At 40.9% G+C, this 21,222-nt stretch overlaps 2 protein-coding genes across 10 annotated transcripts in view; one reads left to right on the top strand and one right to left on the bottom strand.

The window, feature by feature from the left end:
* The window catches only part of LOC129722940 (phosphatidylinositol phosphatase PTPRQ), a 55,818-nt gene extending 49,781 nt beyond the window's left edge, over positions 1-6,037 (top strand). For all 5 annotated transcript variants that reach the window (XM_055676811.1, XM_055676810.1, XM_055676809.1 and 2 more), the window contains exons 11-13: positions 5,135-5,283; positions 5,341-5,537; positions 5,602-6,037. In XM_055676811.1, coding sequence (XP_055532786.1) covers positions 5,135-5,283; positions 5,341-5,537; positions 5,602-5,771 — 516 coding nt within the window. In that variant the 3' untranslated portion in view covers positions 5,772-6,037. The remainder of the gene's footprint in view (positions 1-5,134; positions 5,284-5,340; positions 5,538-5,601) is intronic.
* The window catches only part of LOC129722942 (tyrosine kinase receptor Cad96Ca), a 66,389-nt gene continuing 51,043 nt past the window's right edge, over positions 5,877-21,222 (bottom strand). For all 5 annotated transcript variants that reach the window (XM_055676813.1, XM_055676814.1, XM_055676815.1 and 2 more), the window contains exons 3-7: positions 8,138-8,361; positions 7,265-8,077; positions 6,814-7,202; positions 6,647-6,752; positions 5,877-6,595 (exon numbers count right to left, since the gene is read on the bottom strand). In XM_055676813.1, the coding sequence (XP_055532788.1) occupies positions 6,089-6,595; positions 6,647-6,752; positions 6,814-7,202; positions 7,265-8,077; positions 8,138-8,361 (2,039 nt within the window). In that variant the 3' untranslated portion in view covers positions 5,877-6,088. The remainder of the gene's footprint in view (positions 6,596-6,646; positions 6,753-6,813; positions 7,203-7,264; positions 8,078-8,137; positions 8,362-21,222) is intronic.

Below are 21,222 nucleotides of genomic sequence, written 5' to 3'. Positions count from 1 at the left end.
CCTGTACCTGTTGCCATTGGGATGCTATTTCGAGCCTTTCCTAAGTTATTAGTTCGCTTTTGAAAGCGGAATTTGACGTACCCAGAAACGGCTCGGGGCCAATAAACCGCTGAGCTGATCCCTATCTTGCTAGGTAGTCAGCGTGTTCATTACCCTCGATTCCGCAATGTCCGAGCACCCAAAACAGAAAAACTGAGTTCTGTCGGGAAAGTTCCCGTAGAGTTTCGACGCATTCCCAAACAAGTTTGGAAGCGCATTTGACGGACTAAAGTGCTAGAAATGCTGCTTGACTGCCCGAGAAAATACCGATTTTCGCATGTCTGTAGTTGCGTTTCAGACATCTTTTTGCGCAGATATATATGGCATATACCTCTACTTGAAAAACGGTGGACCATTTCCCCAGGGAAAACGTTTCCCTGATACCGCGTCCGTATATACCAGATCCCGTTAGAAATCCCATTTTCGAGCCATCCGTATAAAAATTGACGATGTGGGGTGGAAGATTGGGCTCTCCATTGTTCCACATAGAGCGGTTTGTTTCCATCACTCTGTACGGAATATCCATGTTGGTCCTAACGCCCATCCAGTCGGAGACTGTAGTTAATAGCGGAGTTAGTTTAAACTCCCTAAGTATGCGAAGGTGGCCGATTTGGTCCCCTTCGGGTATAGATTCCCTCCTTTGCAACCGCTCCCAAGCTCTGCTTCCTTTTTCACATGAAGATGTAGTGGCAGTAGGCAGAGCATAGCTTCCATGGCTGCAGTTGGAGTTGTTCGCATAGTGCTGGTAACCGAAAGACATGTAAGTCTTTGAACTTTTTTGAGTTTGGCTTGAGCAGTCACTCTGTTCACCTTAGGCCATTACACAAGGGCAGCACAGGTGATTCTGGGTCGGGCGATGGTCTTGTAAGACCAGAGTGCCAAGTCTGGTTCTAGTCCCCAGGTCTTACCGAACAGAGTTCTGCAGGCCCTGATCGCCGAGGTCGCTTTCTTAGCGGCATGATCCAGTTGTGCAGACCAGTTCAGTTTCTTATCCAGAATAATTCCGAGGTTTTTGACTTCATTGCTGAAGCTCAGTCTAACTCCATTCAGTGTTGGAGGAGTGATAGAGATCTTCCTTCGTCTACTGAATGGAATTAGGACTGTTTTGACGTTGACTAACGTCTATATCGAAGTTAGGCCCCTGAATTTGAAAATCTAGTAATTCAACCAGGGAAAACCAGAGAAAAGTGGTCAGGTTTTGAGCGCTTATTTTGCAGTCATCTATAATCAGGTTTTCGAGGTTTTGGCATCAATCGATCAGAAATTCTTTTACGGTTAAATTTATGTAACAAAAACAATCTTTTGTTTGAGATACACTATTGAAAAATTGGTAATTAATATCGATTGTCTAAATCATACCGCGCAGCCAATCACTACCTCTCTTCCCAAGCACAGTCGACACTAACGGATACAATCGATCTGACTTTGTTGTTATTGTTGTTGTCACTTTCTGTTTCCGATGTTTATGCTGCTGCTAGCGGAAAAAACCTTGCAAATATGCATTTTTTGTTGGTGTTAATATTACGACAGCGGCCGGCGCCCCATAATTCTGATTCCAAAACCGCACCAGTGACATGCGGACGCTAGGTGATAGCAGCTGAAAGGAGGAAATACAAAATAGTACCGGTCATCTCGTGCCGGTTTCACCCGTTATGCTGGTGGCTTTAGTAGTAAATGGCTACTGCAAAACACTTAAATGGCTGGAATTCTGGACGGCCTAACCAGGAAACTATAATCGGCAACTGGCACCTTTTGTTGCCTCGAAATTTTGGTACAGAAGCGGCTAATTGAATTTTCTGTTTTACCAAATGCTGCTGCTAGCGGAAAAAACTTTGCATAAATGCATGTTTGTGTTGGTGTTAATATTACGACAGCGGCCGGCGCAGCTTTCAAGAAACATTTGTCTCTACCATTCCATCATCTATGTAGCCCCGCCTTCTTTCTAATTATCTGACGAAGCCTTGGTATAAAACGTATCGTTCGAACATTTCACCCCATCAGTTTCACTAATAAACCGTACCGGATACATACGGACGCTCGGTGTTAGCAGCTAAAAGGAGGAAAACAAAATAGTAACGGTCATCTCGTGCCGGTTTGACCCGTGATGCTGGTGGCTACTGCAAAATACTAAAATGGCTGGAATTCTGGACGGAAACCAGTAAACAAGAAATCGGCAACTGGCACCTTTTGGTGCCTCGCAGTTTTAAAATAGAAGCGGTTAGTTGAATTTTATGTTTTACAATTGCTGCTGTTAGCGGAAAAAAACCTTCCAAAAATGCATGTTTATGTTGATGTTAATTTCACGACAGCGCTAGGTGTTAGCAGCTGAAAGGAGGAAAGACAAAATAGTACCGGTCATCTCGTGCCGGTTTCACCCGTTATGCTGGTGGCTTTAGTAGTAAATGGCTTCTGCAAAACACTTAAATGGTTGGAATTCTGGACGGACTAACCAGGAAACTATAATCGGCAACTGGCACCTTTTGGTGCCTTGAAATTTTGTTACAGAAGCGGCTAATTGAATTTTCTGTTTTACCAAATGCTGCTGCAAGCGGAAAAAACCTTGTATGAATGCATGTTTGTGTTGGTGTTAATATTACGACAGCGGCCGGCGCAGCTTTCAAGAAAAAATTTTCCTTACCATTCCATCACCTATGTAGTCCCTCCTTCTTTTTATTTATCTGACGAAGCCTTGGTATAAAACGTACCGTTCGAACATTTCACCCCATCAGTTTCATTACTAAACCGTACCGGCTACATACGGACGCTATCTGGAAAGAATTCTGGACGGACTGACCAAAAACATGGATATATTCGGCACCTGGCCCCTTTTGGTGCCTCGAAATTTTGTTACAGAAGCGGCTAATTGAATTTTCTGTTTTATTACAAAATGCTGCTGCTAGCGGATAAAACCTTGCAAATATGCATCTGTTTGTTGGTGTTAATTTTACGACAGCGGCCGGCGCCCCATCATTTTGATTCCAAAACTGCACCAGCGACATGCGGACGCTAGGTGATAGCAGCTGAAAGGAGGAAAGACAAGAGTACCGGTCATCTCGTGCCGGTTTTACTCGTTATGCTGATGGCTGTTAGTAATAAATGGCTCTGCTAAATACTAAAATGGCTGGAATTCTGGACGGACTAACCAAAAACAAAAATATATTCGGCACCTGGCCCCTTTTGGTGCCTCGAAATTTTGTTACAGAAGCGGCTAATTGAATTTTCTGTTTTACCAAATGCTGCTGATAGCGGAAAAAATCAAGCAAAAATGCATGTTTGTGTTGGTGTTAATATTACGACAGCGGCCGGCGCAGCTTTCAAGAAAAATTTTTCCTTACCATTCCATCACCTATGTAGTCCCTCCTTCTTTTTATTTATCTGACGAAGCCTTGGTATAAAACGTACCGTTCGAACCTTTCACCCCATCATTTTGATTCCAAAACCGCACCAGTGACATACGGACGTTACGGATTTTTGTTATAAAGGTTTACAGCTATAGTAATTTGCTAGCAGTTTCGTCTAGTGCTAAAACGAACATATTGAGAATCTTCGCAATGTCTCGACACATGAACATGATCTATAAGCGCAATTCTCGGAAGCGTGCGAAGGATCGGCAGAAGACGATTTCTCCGAAGGTACGAAGAACGATTGCTGGGCAAGAACGAGATCAAGACGACACGCTAGAGGTTAAAGGTAATACGCTTTCAACTGATTGGGACGCTGGAGAAGGACCTTCGACTCGAGGTAGGAAATTCAATTCAGTTTATAATGAGGTCAGCAAGTTTTCACAACTGCATATACTTGTCGCTGTTATAACATGTTTTCAAGCATATAAATTTGATAATATCTATATTATATTCGGTTTTTGTACCTCTTATTCACAGTAAGGCAGTAATGTATAGCTCTACTTACGGCTGTACATTGGCCTACCCGATCAAACGATTATAACAAACGGGTAACACAAACATATCTGAACTTGATAGAAATAACAAAGCCTGTAATATTTTTGATATGCCAGAATGGTAAAAAGTACAAAATTATATCAAATTCTGTTACCATACACTTGAATGTTCAAAAGTGTGTTTTTCTAAAGCATATTTAAAACAAAACTTGTTATTCAATCAAGAAAATATTGTACATTCTAACTAATTCTGATCTTTTTCTGCCGAAAATCTACAAAACTTGCTATAATTTGTTATAATCAGTAAATGATTTTGATAGAAATTTTGATATTTTAACTATTAACGAGACCAAATTTAGAACACAAGTTGATGCGAAAAGTGCGTTACAATATATCAAGATTTGTTATAATCCTGATATTTTTGACTGATCGGGTACGGCCGGGCGAATATAAGAATACGGTAGTCAACGTCATGCGGTCGTGTCTTGAATACCACCCTCCTACTTTTTTGAGGGGTTTATGTTTAGACCCTCCTGTAGACACCATAACATGGTGGCATTCAGAGCCGCTTGTATTCGGCTCAACAGTGTTGCATCGTGTTTACCTCTGACGATGAGGACGATGTCATCGGCGAATACAATGACTACATAACCAAGCTGTGAGAAGTGCATCGACAACTAGTGACCATAACAAGGGCGAGAGAACTCCTCCTTGCGGGCATCCCTTGATCACCGACATTGTAACAGACGAATCTCCCAAGGTTGCTGTGATCACTCTGCTAGATAGCATTGCGTGTATTCAGCTCCTTGAAGTGTGGTCGATTCCCTTATTGAAAAGAGTCGTATTAATTGATGCAAAGGACGTGTTATCGAAGGCCCCTTCAATATCAAGAAAGGCACATAGCGCCGTCTTCTGATAATTCAGGGATTTTTCAATCAACGTCACTAAGCTGTGAAGAGTAGTTTCTGTTGACTTGCTGCTTTGATAGGCATGTTGGTTCCAATGCAGCGGGGAGTCTTTAAGATCTCATCACGGATATATTTATCCATTATTTTCTCAATCAACTTGAGAAGTGAATTTCTTAGTCCAACCCAAATCCGTAAATGGGTGGTAGCTTGAGTTTTACACTTTGCACGCAAATTCGTTTAAATGATGACTAAGAAAGGGGGATGAAATACAAATATGTATTTTTTTCAGGGAAACATCCGTAGAGCAGTCTTCCACTATCATTTCCTAGTGTGGCCAGACCACGGTTGCCCCGCTAGTCCGACGGATTTGATCCGATTCATCAAAGCGGTACGCTCGGAGCGAAAGAACCTCGCGCTGCCAGTCGTTGTTCACTGCAGGTTTGTCTTCCGGTTGTTTATTTGTTTCGAAATATCAAACCATCGTCTTTTTTTCAGTGCCGGAGTGGGTCGAACAGGGACATTGATTGCCCTCGATATCATCATTCAGCGAATACAGCAGGAGAAAAAAATCAACATATACGACACGGTGAAGCAGTTGCGCCGTCAGCGGGTCAAAATGGTTCAGACTAGTGATCAGTATGCATTTCTGTATCAAAGTTGCTTAGAGTATACTACAAGAAACGGTAGAAAAAGTAAGTATTTCGCATCGTGTTGTGGGGTTTGTTAATTGTAATACATTTTTTGTTTTCATTTCAGAACCAAAGACCAGTAGTGATGAGATTAGTACCGAAAGCAGTTTGAGCAGCAGCGTTCCGAATGGAAGTTTTCGGAAGCCACGAATTAAAATAAAATTCCCTAAATATTTCCAGAGCGGGATTTCGAATGTCAAGACTTACGCACCGGACGACATTGAGAATCGCTCGTAGAATCAGAGTGGATACTGAAAAGTGATAACCTTAAGACTATATATTTGAATTGATGTCTGTGAATTGATACCTTAACTAGTCATTTGAGTAAAAAAATACGCACAATGATAAGATTCAGTGGAAAATCCGATTTTATTAGTATTATATGTACAATTTGAAATACGTTTACTAACAGGAGAAAATACAATGTACACACTAGCCGGAATTTATTGCGCGGCGACTTGTCAGGTAAATATAAATAGTTCACTAGATGCCAAACTTATCACAATTTTAAGATTATTTACATCGTCACCTTTCGGTTTTTAATCTCGGCCGAGTTACAGCTTTTCGCCGCTCATATTGAGCATATTGTAGTAATTGTGATCGGGAAACCGTTCCAGCTCGATGTAGTCCGTCTCAGTCTGCAGCAGTCGGTCCAACATTTCAACTACCTCCGGGAAATCGGGACGCTCGTTCGGGTCTTTGGCCCAGCAGTAGAACATGATGTTGTACAGCTCGCGGCGACAGTGCTCCGGTTTTTCCAGCCGATATCCGTCCCGTACTTTTCGCATAACATCCGCGGCCGCGATGCCCGGATAGGGCGTGGAACCGAGCGTGACAATCTCCCACATCAAAATACCGAAGCTCCAGATGTCCGACTTGACGGTGAAGATGTTGTCGTACAGCGACTCGGTGGCCATCCACCGAATCGGCAGGCGGCCTTCGCTCTTCCGCTCGTACACTTTTGAGGTGACGATGTCTCTAGCGAAACCGAAATCGGCAACCTTACAAGTGTGATCCTCCGTGATTAGGATATTTCGTGCCGCCAAATCCCGATGGATAATCTAAAATGTATAATGTGGAATGAACGATGATGGGCCATTACGAAGACTTACCCCTCGTGAAGTTAGGAAATCCATTCCTCTCGCTACTTGATACATAAATGAGGTCAAATCTCCAGATGTTAGGATTTTTGATTTTCCGTGTGTATTTCCGTAGTGTCTGTAATAGAAAAGTAGACAATAGATTTGCATTTCGCTGATTTCTAACAAGATCAACTCACTTCTCAACACGCGAGTTCCGCAGGAACGTTTGCAGTTTACCCATGTTGACGTATTCTAGTATCACGAAAATGGGGTCCTTCTCGGTGCAGCAACCGAGCAACCGGACCACGTTGATGTGTGGCTCGAGAGACTTCAGTACCTGAAGCTCCGACAGTAGATCGTTCCGTTCCGCTTCGCTAGCGTTTTCCTTCAGGGTCTTGACGGCCGTTGTGGAGATGCCCTCTTTGCCGTCGATGTCGGTCGCCTCGCAACGCCACACCTGGCCGAAGGCACCCTCGCCAAGGATGTTGAACACTTTCAGCCGGTGCCGAGGGAATTCCCAGCGATCCTTGAGGCAACCGTTCATACCCGAATTGTTCGAACTGGCCGACGATAGTTGGGAGGTGACCTGGAAGCATTACAAAAGTTCTAAGCTCAAATTCGTAACGAGGATAAAAAAAATAGACATACCTGCAGATGTCCGTTCTGGTCCCGATCCCAGGGCGATATATAGCGATTGCTGAATGCCATCGGTCCACTCCAGTGATTCATGCCGATCGAGTTCCTGCTGTCCTCGGCTGTCGTGCTCGAGGTGATATTGCTACTGAGATTGCTTTGGTTTGACTTTTTGGCTTTATCGATTTTGTTCTTCTTTTTGAGTGTTTTACTGATGGCGCACAGATACTTGCGGAAGATGCAGACCGCGATCAGACCGGCAGTTAGGAAGATGGCTACCACCGAGATGATCACCGAAACGACGGACGTAAGCTGGTGACCATCGGTGCCGCTGCTGGTGGGTTTTCCACGGATGGGATTTACTGTACTACTGCTGACTCTAGTGCCGGTCGTAGTTGAATGGGACACTGGTGGTATCGAACTCGATGGGCCTGTAGCTCCATCGGTCGACACTGGTGCGAGCTTGGTAACGGTTCCATTACCGGACACCGCTGATGACGCCTCAGTGGTGGAATCCGATCTGTCCGGATAGGTTTTCGTTTGTTTGGTTGTCGATGACAGTGACGGTTGTTGTTGGTTGCTGTCAAAGGGTTGCGTCGGTTTTGGTGGAAAAGGTGGAGGTGGAGGTGGTGCCTGTGGAATAGAACTGATTCCTGGTAGGTGTAAACCGGGTGGTAAGATCCGTCGCAAGTGATTCACGTCCGGTGTGAAGGCACGTGTGTTGTAAACATTGGTAGCATTTTTGTTCAGGATGTTAACGTAGACTTCGTTCTTCGATGTGACTAGACCGTCCGTGACCGTTACGTAGAAGAAGAAGTTTTGTCCAGCCTAAAATGTAGTTAAAATAGTAGTCACTTGGCTGTTTAAGATAATAAATCCGGTACTTACTTTTCCTTCAAGACTTTCATTCAGGTATACGTAACCGGTCTGGGGGTCGATCACGAACGGCTGCAACATGCCATTGCCTAGGGGATCTAATCCAAACTCCAGTTCGTCGTTGTCGCTGTCTTCGGCAACAACTTGCTTGATCATAGTGCCCACGGTGGTGTTCTCCCGTATCAGCCAGTTTCGGTCGACCACGACCACCGGAGGGGTGTTCAGTTCTTGTGATTCTGGAAGAATAACGAACAAAAAAAATTACGTTCAATGCTCAATGCTTTGCTCAATGAGTCGAATTTATTTAATTTTTTGGTATGTTTTTGAAACGCTTAGAATTTGAAATCAATATTCATTTTACAGTAGCGACAGCAAAATGTTTGTAAAAACCTGTTTCTTTCGACAGATATTCAGAAAAAGAAGAAATTTGACGTTTAAAATTCGTCAAAAAAAAGTGTATATCGACCGTGTATGATGTGCTGAAACGTTTTCGTGAAAGTACAATTGTTGTTGGGATCAAAGGACACTTGAAAAGACGCGTTTGAAAGTTGCACAACAAGGCTTTGATGAAGTACGAAGACATGTCATCCATTAGGATGACGGAACGTACGTGAAAATGGATTTTGGGCAGCTCTAAGGCCCTAAAACCTCAGCTGTTTTAAATTTGTTAGGAAGTTTTCGAATTGGCAAACGATTTGCAACTGTGAACAAAAAATCAAGGTTATTCTCACAACAACACCGTGGACTCGAAATAGCATGGGAAAGACTGCCTGCAGAAACGTCTCCTTCCGTTTACTGATGCTTACAAAGGTTTGGTAAAGTTTTGGTCGGATTCGGAAAAGTTTCAATACAATCCAGAGATGCTTCAGTGGTACCGTGATATTAGGGACAATTACATAAGAAAATACCACAATCGATCCAATTACAGGTCGGACTCGATTCTCCGGAACATCAAAAAAAATTTATTCCTGATAATCGAGGTTTCCGGATAATCGAATCACAGAAAAAATATTCAAATTTGCTATTAACGAACATAAAATAACTATTTCCTTTTTTTATTCCACTTGTATGATGCAGTTGTGTTACCAGAAATTATTTCTGAAGCGGAAAGGGGTAAAAAGGGGCTCTTGAGAAGCAAAAAAAATTGGACATTGATTATTTTCACCTATTTCGAACATTTCCCAAACATGCCGGAAGTACATAAATGGTACCGAATATGCCAGAAGGGATGCTAAAGGTAAAATTTCGGAATAAAAATTAAAAACGAACAAAAAAATTAAATTCCGGACTTTTTTTCTGTGTGGACTCATCACTGCGACCAGAGCTTAGATCTATTGTAATATTGCCCAGGTGTTTTCTGTACTCCGCACTTCATATTATTGGCAGTATCACTATTGAAGTAAGTGATACGCTTATCATTCATATCCGTGCTTGTTTGTAAGTTTTTTTTACCTCTCCGTTTCAAGCTTACTGCTCTACTATACCAAGCCTCTTGTCCATCCTAACAATATCGCCTAGTTACAATTTTCTGTAGAGAACTTTCATACGTTACTCACACCAGTTTGATTATGATAGGGACTTTTAGAAGGAGAGTCAACAGAAGTACTGTAGAATTCAGATTGAAGGAAGGGTACGTGGTGGGGAGCCTGGGAATAAACCCATGCTGAAGTCCTTTGACAACCAAATGGCCTGATTCTACTGAGATTCGAACCCACGACCACCTGCTTACCAAAGCGGACTCTGTAACCTTAAGGCTACGGAGCTCCCCCAAATTAAATCCCGGATAATCGAGTCCGACCTGTACTTCCAATTCCACACGTGCCAAAGTGACTCGGGATGCTGCAGACATGAAAAGATCACGGAACAAAACGACAGATTTTCAAAGAAAAGTCGGTTTTAGGCTTTTTTTCAAATAGTTTTTAGTTCATTCAGTAGAATTTCCAAAATCGAATCCCTGAATACTCACTGATTCTACCTAACCTTTCTGTTTTTCATAATTTTTATCTTGAATCAAAGGTAAAATCAACGGTGGGACTCAAATTGACTTTTGGTTGGCTTTTAATGAATATTCAAACAATTTGTTGACGTTACGGTCTACTTTTTGTCTTGATCATTTTCAGACTTTTTTTTATCATACATAAAATTCAACGAAGAATATAAATACATAATAAAATTAGTGTCACAAAATAGATAAGCTTTTTCACAGTTTTAAAACACTTGCGAACAAATTTCCCACGTGGCGGCTTTTTTACATTTAATTCTAAGTTTGCGCGATTACTATCTTGTACTAATATTTATTGAGGAAGTATTCGATAAATAAACGTAACATATGAACGGAAAGGAATAACTATAGACCGTTCCGATAATTATAAATACACTTACGATCAACCGTCACTTCAAATAACGTGCAGTATTCAACCAAACGTTGGCTGCGTCCTGTTGTTTACATACTTTCACCCTAACAAAGAAAGTGAATTGTGCACAACTGGGGCACCGTGAGTGGTCTTTCTATAAGAAAATTAGCCAGAGAAGAAGGTATAAATGTCGGAGCAGTTCAAACCGCATTGCGGAAGTATTGTGAAGAGTGCACATTTACTGATGCCCCAAGATGTGGTAGAAAACCCGGGCCTGTTGATCCCACAATGGACAAAAAGGTTAAGGAATACTACAAGCGGCATCCTTCAGTATCAGTACGAGATGTGGCGAGAAAGCTTGGAACCTCGGCGAGTAACGTTATGCGTGCCAAGGGAAGAATGGGTCTGCAGACCCGTCGGAAGCAGGAGCAGCCAAAACGAAGTCCAAAACAAGCTGAATCTGTGAAACCGAGAGCTCGGAAGCTTTATGACAAACTTCTGACCAAAAAAATGGGGTGTGTTATCATGGATGACGAAACCTACATAAAACTGGACTATAAGACTCTGCCAGGACCGCAATTTTATACATCACCGAAGGGAAAGGATGTCTCTGGACCAGTGAAAGCCATTTACACCGAAAAATTCGGCAAGAAGGTAATGGTTTGGCAGGCCATTTGTGAATGTGGGAACATATCTCGTCCATTCATTACGAATGACACAATGAATGGTAAAATTTACGTGAAAGAGTGTTTGCAGAAAAGGTTGTTACCCATGGTTAAGCAGCATAACAATCCTCCAATATTTTGGCCCGATCTTGCTTCCTGTCATTACTCTAAGGATGCACTAGGGTGGTATAAAACAAATTATGTCACATGTGTCCCAAAGGAGATGAATCCTCCAAACTGCCCTGAAATTCGCCCTATTGAAACTTTTTGGGCTTTGCTGAGGAAATATGTCAAACCAGCGGACAAAAGCTTATGAGTAGTGTTAAGAGAAAAGTTAGAGAACTCGCGTATCCTACGAAAAATAATCCCAACGTGAATTGAAACTGGAAAGAAAACACTTATTATCTATATTTCAGAATAAAATGACCCGAAAAATCCTGTATTTTTTGTTTTATTAAAGAAAGAAGATGTATTTGTAATTTTCGGAACAGTCTATATATTTGTGCCGTGACAAATAATTGATATGTGAGAAAAAACGGAATCGAATATAAAAACAAAAAAAAACAAATAATAAACAAAAGAGTGAAAACAGCAAATACAGGTCGGACTCGATTATATAGAGACTCGATTTTATATGGACTTGATTATATATGATTCGATTTCATATAATTTGGATTCGTCGGGATGCGGTATATTTTTCCAAATCTGTATCATATTTCCAGTTCGCTTATTTCTCGTTCTTTCTGTACTAACATACTGTCTGCTTAATGAACTTGCGTGTTAACGGGAAAAAGCCGTTGTTAAAATAGAAATTCAGTTCGAAAATTTAGCCGTACGGAGCACCTTCCGTAGTTGTGTCGCACTTGCAAGCACGACGCAGACTGACTTTGGTCTCGATCACACAGGTCTATAAGAGTTATCAGCATCAGCTGACTCTTCTGTGTGTGATGAGACATTCCTTTCAGTCTATAAATAACGCTTGCACAGCAGTGTGTGTAGTTAGGGATGAGCAATAGAATAAGCCGACAGCGGAATGTGATACGATATAGATTGTGGAACAGTACCACCGTCCCCCGTAGTTTAATTGGTCAAAACACCATCCCGGAGACAGGGAGATTGCGGGTCCAGATGGGTGAAAACTAAAACTCTTCTTATCTATTCGAAAACAACAAAAAATCTATGTACAATAAATAAAAAAATCTTCGGATTCGGTTATATTTGAAACTCAATTATTCATAGTGAAAAAAAAAAACCGAAACTATATATAATCGAGTCCGACCTGTACAAAAGATGAACAAAAAAAGAAGAAATAAAACATGAAAGCATAAATGTAAGCAAAAAAAAGGAAAAAATGAATGAGGATGGAGGAACAATCAAGTATCTAACAAAATAAATAAAAATGAGATTGTAGAATAGAAAGTATAAACAATTTGAAGGGAAAACTGAAGATAACATACCAAAAAAAACAGAAGTAAAATGAAACAAGAATAGTAGAAAAAAAAAAGTGAACAAGAAAATTTACTAGATAAATTGATGAAAATAAATTCAAAGAAAGGCCATACAGGTCGGACTTGATTATCCGGACCATCAAAAAATTTTTCATTCCGGATAATCGAATCACAGAAAAAATATTCAAATTCGCGATTAACGAACATAAACTAAATATTTCCTATTTTTGTCTTACTTGTATGATGCAGTGGCGTAACCAGAAATTATTTCTGAGGCGAAAAGGGCTAAAATTTTGAGAAGCAAAAAATAGATTGGACATTGATTATTTTAACTTAAATCGTAAATGTCTCAAACATGCCGGAAGTGGTATAAATGGTAACAAATATGCCAGAAGGAATGGTAGAGATAAAATTTCGGAATAAAAATTGAAAACGAACACCAAAAAAATTAAATTCCGGATAATCGAGTCTCCGGATAATTTAGTCCGACCTGAAATTTGTGAAACGTACAACTTCTAAAGAAAACAGAGAAAGAAACCCACAAAAACTGGATAAAAATAGAGGCAAAATCAGGGATTTTGTTCTTATACAATCAAAATGAGTGTAAGGAATCAGAAGTAAAAACAACTGGAGGGAAAATTGAATGGCAATGTACGGAAAAATGGAAGAAAAATGAAAAAGAATAAAATATGAGACGAAAATATGCAATAGTTCCCTATTAGAGATGACGGAACAGTAGCATAAAAAACAGGATAAAAATGGAGCAAAACTGGCGGTAAAGGGGCAAGAAAAGTTTAAAAATGAATACATAATAGAAACAGTAGAAACAATTAAAAAAAAGGAAGACATTTAACGAAGCAATCATGAAATAGAGATGTACAGAATCAAAAAGAGAATGTGTGAGAAAACCTGACAAACAAAATAGGAGGAAAAAATAAAATGAGAAATTCAAAGCTCGGGTGAAATGAAAAACCTAAATTAATCCACCTAGCGGTCAGACCCAGCCTTTCTCATTCAAACTTATTATTTGTAAAAATAGATTTACAAGAACGCTTCAATCCAATAAATGTGTGTTCACTTTTTGGGTTCTAAAATAATGATGTTGTAATTGTAGTATAAAATATGAAATTTGACGTAATGTAAATGCTCAAGAAATAGCGAAATAAAAGAAATGACTCTTAATTTCGAACAATTCAATCACGAGCGATAGCGGGAACATTCAAATGGTACGATACCACATTTAAATTATATTGAGGCCACATATATTGATAAAAGCAGGTATAGTTTTAAATAGCCTTTGATTTTCTTTCCTTTCCATAACTTTTGAACCACATATCAAATTGTTATGAAGTTTGTTATTTGTAAGTTTGAGAGATGACTCGTTCGTATGACACTAGTTAGGTTCAAATAAGTCGTGTAATCTTTGAGATAATAGACTTTCGTTGTTTTATTAACAATTTAATGCATAACATTTGCTTAGTTCGATTATAATCAAATGAAATGGGAACGTATAGGGCAGCCAAACTTCGAAACCACGTGTTAAATCATAATTCATCAGTTAACCCTTAACTAGCCCGTTCATCTGATAATACTATTGATCAAATCGGTTGTGTAGTTTCTGAGATAATGAAGTTTCGTGATTTTCACAATGTCTTTTCATAACTTTTGAACCACAAGTTCAATCTATATGAAATTCAAAAGTTAAGGGTTTTTGAGATAGCCCGTTCATTTGATACCAATTTTATTGAAATCGGTTGTGTGGTTTCTAAGATATTGATGTTTCGTGATTTTCACATTTCTAATCATAACCTCTTAAATAAAAATCCAATTATAATGAAAAATAGTTAAGCGGTGTTTGACCAATAAATAGTTAATGGGTTCAATGATGGCAATTTCGGTCACGGGTTTCTTTAAAACACGTTTTATTATGTCAAAGCCAACGTTTCAAGGATATATTTCCTTTTATTTGCCCTGAGGACGAGGAAATATATTCTTGAAACGTTGGCTTTGACATAATAAAACGTGTTTTCAAGAAACCCGTGACCGAAATTGCCATCATTGAACCCATTAATGAAAAATAGGATCTTATGGGGCAACTAGAACTTTCATTCGCATATAATTTCATTAAAATCGGTGAAAATAAAAATCTGCACATACACACACCCACACACACACACACACACACACACAGGATGCAGCGTGCGCGAAACGAAGATGAGAAGACAGAGCGTCGCGCAGCATCCAGTTCGGCAAGATCGATGCTGAAGAGTGCGATAAAGGCCAGCAAGAGGGCCTGCTTCGATAGGCTATGTGCGAGTGCCAATACAAATCCGTGGGGTGACGCCTACAGGATCGTAATGGCCAAGACTAAAGGCGCGCTGGCGCCTGCAGAGAGATCACCAGCGATGCTGGAGCGTATCATCGAGGGACTCTTTCCACGCCACGAGCCAAGTCCTTGGCCTCCGGCGGTCGAGTCTCACGTCCGACGCTCCAGTATCTCAGACATAGACCAGAGATGGTCGGCCAACCTGCCGAACATCCAATCCGTGAGCGACGACAGCCGTGTCGAGGCAGGGGAGGATAAAAACGGCCCCCGGGCTGTTCAGGGCAGTCATGCAGAGGTGCCTGGATGACTGTCTCTTTCCGGACAGGTGGAAGCGACAGAGACTGGTCTTATTGCCGAAGGCTGGGAAACCGCCAGGGGACCCATCGGCATATAGGCCTATCTGCCTGCTGGACACCGCGGGCAAGGTGCTTGAGAGAATCATCCTCAACAGACTGGTGAGGTACACGGAGGGTGTACACGGTCTGGCAAGTAACCAGTTCGGCTTCCGGAAGGGCAGGTCCACGCTGGACGCAATCTCTTCCGTCATCAAGACGGCAGAGGTAGCAATCCAGCGCAAGAGAAGGGGAATACGCTACTGCGCAATCGTCACGCTCGACGTGAAGAATGCGTTCAATAGTGCCAGTTGGGACTCCATAGCGCTCGCGCTCAGGAGCATCCATGTACCGGTGTCGCTGTACAAGATTCTGGAAAATTATTTCCAGAATCGAGTACTTGTTTACGACACGGAAGAGGGTCAGAAGTGCGTCCCAATTACCGCAGGAGTTCCGCAAGGTTCTATCCTGGGCCCGGTGTTGTGGAATGTCATGTATGACGGAGTGTTGAAACTCAAGTTCCCTGTAGGGGTTGTGATCGTCGGCTTTGCAGACGACATAACGCTGGAGGTTTACGGCGAGTCTATCGAGGAGGTCGAGTTGACGGCCGCACACTGTATATGCAAGGTCGAGGACTGGATGCGCTCCAGGAAACTGAAGCTCGCGCATCATAAGACGGAGGTCACGGTTGTGAACAACCGTAAATCGGAGCAACAGGCGGTGGTCAGAGTCGGAGACTGCACCATCACCTCGAAGCGATCCCTGAAGCTCTTGGGGGTTATGGTGGACGACAAGCTCACGTTTGGGAGTCACGTCGACTATGCCTGTAAGAGGGCCTCATCGGCTATTGCAGCATTATCTCGTATGATGTCCAATAGCTCAGCGGTTTATGACAGAAAGCGAAGACTTCTTGCCAGCGTGGTTTCGTCCATACTAGGTACTAACAGTTACCGTGGTAAACTGGAAAGTACCTACAGGCCCATGTGCCTGAGAGTTGCGAGTGCGTATCGTACGGAGTCATACGATGCAATCTGTGTCTTGTCCGGCATGATGCCTATCAGCATCGCCATCAAGGAGCATACGAGGTACCAGAAGGTCATTCTCGATGCTCCGCTGGCAGCGGGAATGGTCCAACTCCACAAAGGGCAGATGGACGCACCGACTCATACCGGAGATATCCGGCTGGGTCGGGAGACGACATGGTGAAGTGAACTTCCACCTGACACTAATCCTGTCAGGCCATGGTTGTTTCAGGCAATATCTGCACAGGTTCGGACACGCGGTGTCCCCCATGTGTCTCGAGTGCGTGGAGGAGGAGGAGACTGCTGAGCATGTCTTCTTCGTATGCCCCCGTTTCGTAAGAGCGAGGAGCAACAGGATGGCTGTGAGCGGGCCTGGCACTACTCCGGACAATCTAGTCCGGATGATGTGCGACGACCCGGACATCTGGAACGCGGTCTGTGCGGCCGCCTCTCAGATTGTCCTGGAGCTGCAACGTGTGTGGCGGGTCAACCACCAACACGCCAGTGGTAGCTAATTACCAGTCTCCAGGTAGTAAGCTAGGAGGTTATACGAGTAAAGAGGGTGCATCACGCACAAAAGCCACTCCCCGACGTAATACTTAACCGTCGTTCCGGGAAGACCAGGGCTGGAGACTGGAGGGGTTTTAGTGGGTCGGGACAGGGATCAGTAGGTGCCTGGGCGAGTGTAACTACCCATCTCTCCCCTAGTCTCATCCCCAAACCCTGAGTTCTCTTCTCAGGTGTCTGTTTGCAGATTTCCCCGCCACCTTAAAAAAAAAAACACACACACACATACATACATACAAACATACAAAAAATGCTCAGTTCGTCGAACTGAGTCGAGTGCTATATACCATTCGGCCCTTTGGAGCACTTTCATATCTTCGGTTTTGCAAGTGATTTCTATACTTTTCTAGGAGAAATGCAAAAAGTTCAAAAAACTATTAATTAGGAGTAAAATATTCGTGCTGAAGAAATAGCGAAATAAAAGAAATGACTTTGAATTTTGTACACTTCAATCACGAGCAATACCGGGAACGTACGAATAGCACAATACCAAATTTAAATTTTGTTGAGGCCATATGTTTTGATCAAAGCAGTTACAGTTTTGAATAGTCTTTGAATTTCGTTTCTTTTCATAACTTTTGAACCACATATCAAATTGCTATGAAATTTCTTACTTGTGAGTTTGAGAGACAACCCGGGGGAACCTATAGGAAAGCCAAACTTTTCATTTGACACTAAGATTGTTGAATTTAGTCCAGCCGTTTTTGGGAAAACGAGTGAATTTGAAAAGTCACCGGAACAAGTTTCTTTTCACAATTTTTGAACCACGTGTTTAATCACTATAAAACTCATCAATTAACCTTCAACTAGCCCGTTCATTTGATACCAATATTGTTCAAATCGGTTGTGTACTATCTGAGATAATGAAGTTTTGTGATTTTCATATTTTGATACATTACAGACAAAGTAACAGACCGATTACATTGAAATTTAATAGGGTGTTGTGAGGCAGCTAGACCTTTCATTTGACACTAATTCCGTGGAAATCGGTTCAGCCATCTCTGAGAAAAGTGAGTGAGTTTAAGTAGTCTTCGGAATATGTTCCTTTTCATAGCTGGATTTCACATTTTTAAACATAACAGGCAAAGTAATGGTCCGATTACAAAAAAAATCAATAGGGTCTCATGGGGTAATTAGACCTTCCAAATGACACTGATTTTGTGGAAATCGGTTCAGCCATCTCTGAGAAACATAAGCGAGATTAAACACTCTCCAGAACACGTTTCTTTAAATAACTTCTGAACCACACGTTCAATCTTCATGAAACTCAAAAGTTAAAAGTTTTTTTATTAGTTTGTTCATTTAAAACCAATTTTGGTAAAATCGGTTGAGTAGTTTCTGAGAGAATGATGTTTCGTGATTTTCACACTTTTACACATAACCTCTAAACTAAAAATCCGATTGCAATGAAATTCAATAGGGTCTTATGGGGCAACTAGACCTTTCATTTGCAATTAATTTCATGAAGATCGGTCCAGCCATCTCTGAGAAAATCGAGTGAGATTGGGAGAGCGTTACATACACACACATACATACACACACACACACACACACACACACACACACACACACACACACACATACAGAAAATGCTCAGCTCGTCAAACTAAGTCGATTGATATACGAGATTCGACACTTTGGAGCACTTTTATACCTTTGGTTTTTCCAGTGATTGCTATACCTTTCTAGGAGAAAGGCAAAACATGAAAGTGAGTATAGATGTGCATAATTCATAAGAAATAAATCATAAATCATAAAAATACGATAGTGAAAAGGAAAAAAAAGTTAAAAAAAAAAACGAAGGCAAGAAACAATTAAATTGAATAAAAGAAAATCAAGAAATAAAATATGCATTTTATTTTTGCATTCGAATATAATGAAATTTTTAAATAGAATTGAATAAAACAATTGGAATATATATTAGGGTGGGGAAATTGATCGATTTTCCTGAACCAAGTTTTTTTGGTTCTTTTTAGGGTCCCAAACAACCCTAAACTTACCTGAGGTCGATTGGTTTTGTCTCCACTTGGCGCATTGCATATCAAATTTGTATGAAAATTCATATGGGAAAACCTACTTTTTTCATTTACCTTTCTAGAGAGCTAAATAACGCTCTAATAAAGCACAACATTATGTTAAAGTATAGTATTTTAGATGCCTAACAACTTTGCAGAAGACACTGAAGAGCTAGAATGTCCCTAAGAAGAGCTAAAGCTGTTCAAAGTTGAGTATGTCGATTTAAATGCAAAAAATCTTGTTTTCTGCCAACATTACCAATGTACCGGCGTCAGTAGGATTCCCATCAAAAGTAACCTGTCGTAACGAGTTTATACACTCAGCTAGACCAAGCAAACAAATTCAGGTCGATATTCTAGGCGCAAATAGAATCTACAACGTGTTTTAGAGGTTACTTCTGATGGAAAACTGACTGACGCCGGTACGCTGGAAGTGTTGGCAGAAAAAATGATTTGCAGCATAAATTTCGACATACTCAACTTTGAACAGCTATAGTATTTTTTTGGCACACCCTAGCTCTTTAGTGTTCTCGGACAAGTTGTTGGGCATCTAAAAACATACCATTTAAAGTCTTGAAACCTATGGTTTGAGCCATTTTGAGCTCTTTAGAATGAAAAATGCAAAAAAGTTGGTTTTTCCATACAAATCTCCATATAAATTTAAAATGCAATGCGCCAAACGGAGACAAAAGCAATCGACTTCTAATAAATGCAGGATTGTTTGGATTGCAAATAGAACAAAAAAACTTGATTCTGGCTTTCTGATATCAAGTTTCGTTTTTTCTTTATAACGATTCCCCACCCTAATATATATGTATATGAAAAAATAAAAATAGAAGAAAATACTATAATATAAGAATATAGCATATTATATAAGGGGTGCTGCGTAGCCGCAAGGTGACAGAGTCCGCTTTGTCAAGCGAATGGTCGTAGGTTCGAATCTTAGTAGAATCAGGCCATTCAATCTCAAAACTGGACTTTGAGTCATTCTCAGGCTCCCCACCACTTACCTTTCTTTTACGCTGAAATCTATAACACCTTTGCGTGACTTCATCTTAACAAAAACATAAGTCCCTCTTATTAATAAAACTGGCCAGAAGGACGCACGACGAAACTTCTCCAGGGAATTATAATTGGTGATATTTGGTAAGAGGAACGAGCATCGGTATAGTTGAACAGTAAGCGTGTAGAAGGAAGTGTATCACATTACACACAAGAACCGATAAACTATAATAATAAGCATGCCACTTCTCAATAGCGGTATTTCTATGAATAAAAGTGCGGGATACAGCAGACACCCGGGTATATCTCACAATAGATCTACGATTCTGGTCGCAGTGAGTAAGTCCATCAGGGTTGATATTTGTTGACACTCTTGAGTGAAAGTGAAAAAAAGCATCCATAAACGGTATTTTTTTACAATCCTTTCAGAGTTCTCCCTTCCCGCTTTTTGCATGGAAGTGAACTGTCAAAACAGCTCATTATATTTCATGCGATGGAAGCAAGACAACAAAATCAGTTTATCAGTTAACGAAGATTGTCAAGGCATCGGTCAGTGTCAGTGAAAAAGTGTTTCGGTGAGGTTCATTTTGGTTGAGTGGACTGTTTGTTTTTCTTTTTCGTTTTGAAGTGAAGATCATTTGGTTGGATTTGTCGTCAAATTTCGTTCCGTAACCGTGAACGATGCGCGCGATCTATTTCATCTGAGTATAACAGCACGTTACTAGGACGAAAATCAGTGTATCTGAAAGAGTGCTGCGATCATTGGAAGTGAAAATTGAAAATGATATGCTGTAATTTTCGAAGAATATCGCTGGGGAAAATGACTTTTAACAGCACTGAAGTCCACACAGGAAAAAAATAAGAGGGTAGAGCATACCAATTAAGCACAAATAATGAGAGCGCATGAATTTAATACAAAAAAAGAGTAAAATAGTAAGAAAGTTGAAGAAGAACAAAATATGACGAACAATAAATACACCCAACGTAAACGGGGAACATTTTATTACTTTACTTACATATAGCCAAGCACCGCAGTGCATGTGTTAGCAAGACTTCACTCGCTGCATTTGTATTGATGTAACGATCAGGTTAATTTTTGTCCCCTTCATCAACACATAATCAGAATCTCAACCGTCAACCTCGAATGTCTAATTAGAAACACTTTCGTTTCGTCCCCCAGTGTTTACTTGAAATGGAAATATGTAATACTGTCTGACCAGAGTTGCCGAAGTTGCGAATATTGTTCTGGATGGGCTCAAGTTTTGTATTTTCAAACAGGTCCAAATGAGTTTCCATGAACCAATGATTATGTGCTGTAGATAGCTTGCAAGAAAGCGATTTTTTTTGTTTTTCCCTAACGCAGTTT

This window comes from Wyeomyia smithii, chromosome 2 (genome assembly GCF_029784165.1).
Source record: "Wyeomyia smithii strain HCP4-BCI-WySm-NY-G18 chromosome 2, ASM2978416v1, whole genome shotgun sequence".
NCBI classification, from domain to species: domain Eukaryota; kingdom Metazoa; phylum Arthropoda; class Insecta; order Diptera; family Culicidae; genus Wyeomyia; species Wyeomyia smithii.
This window is presented reverse-complemented; position numbering and strand designations above follow the sequence as displayed.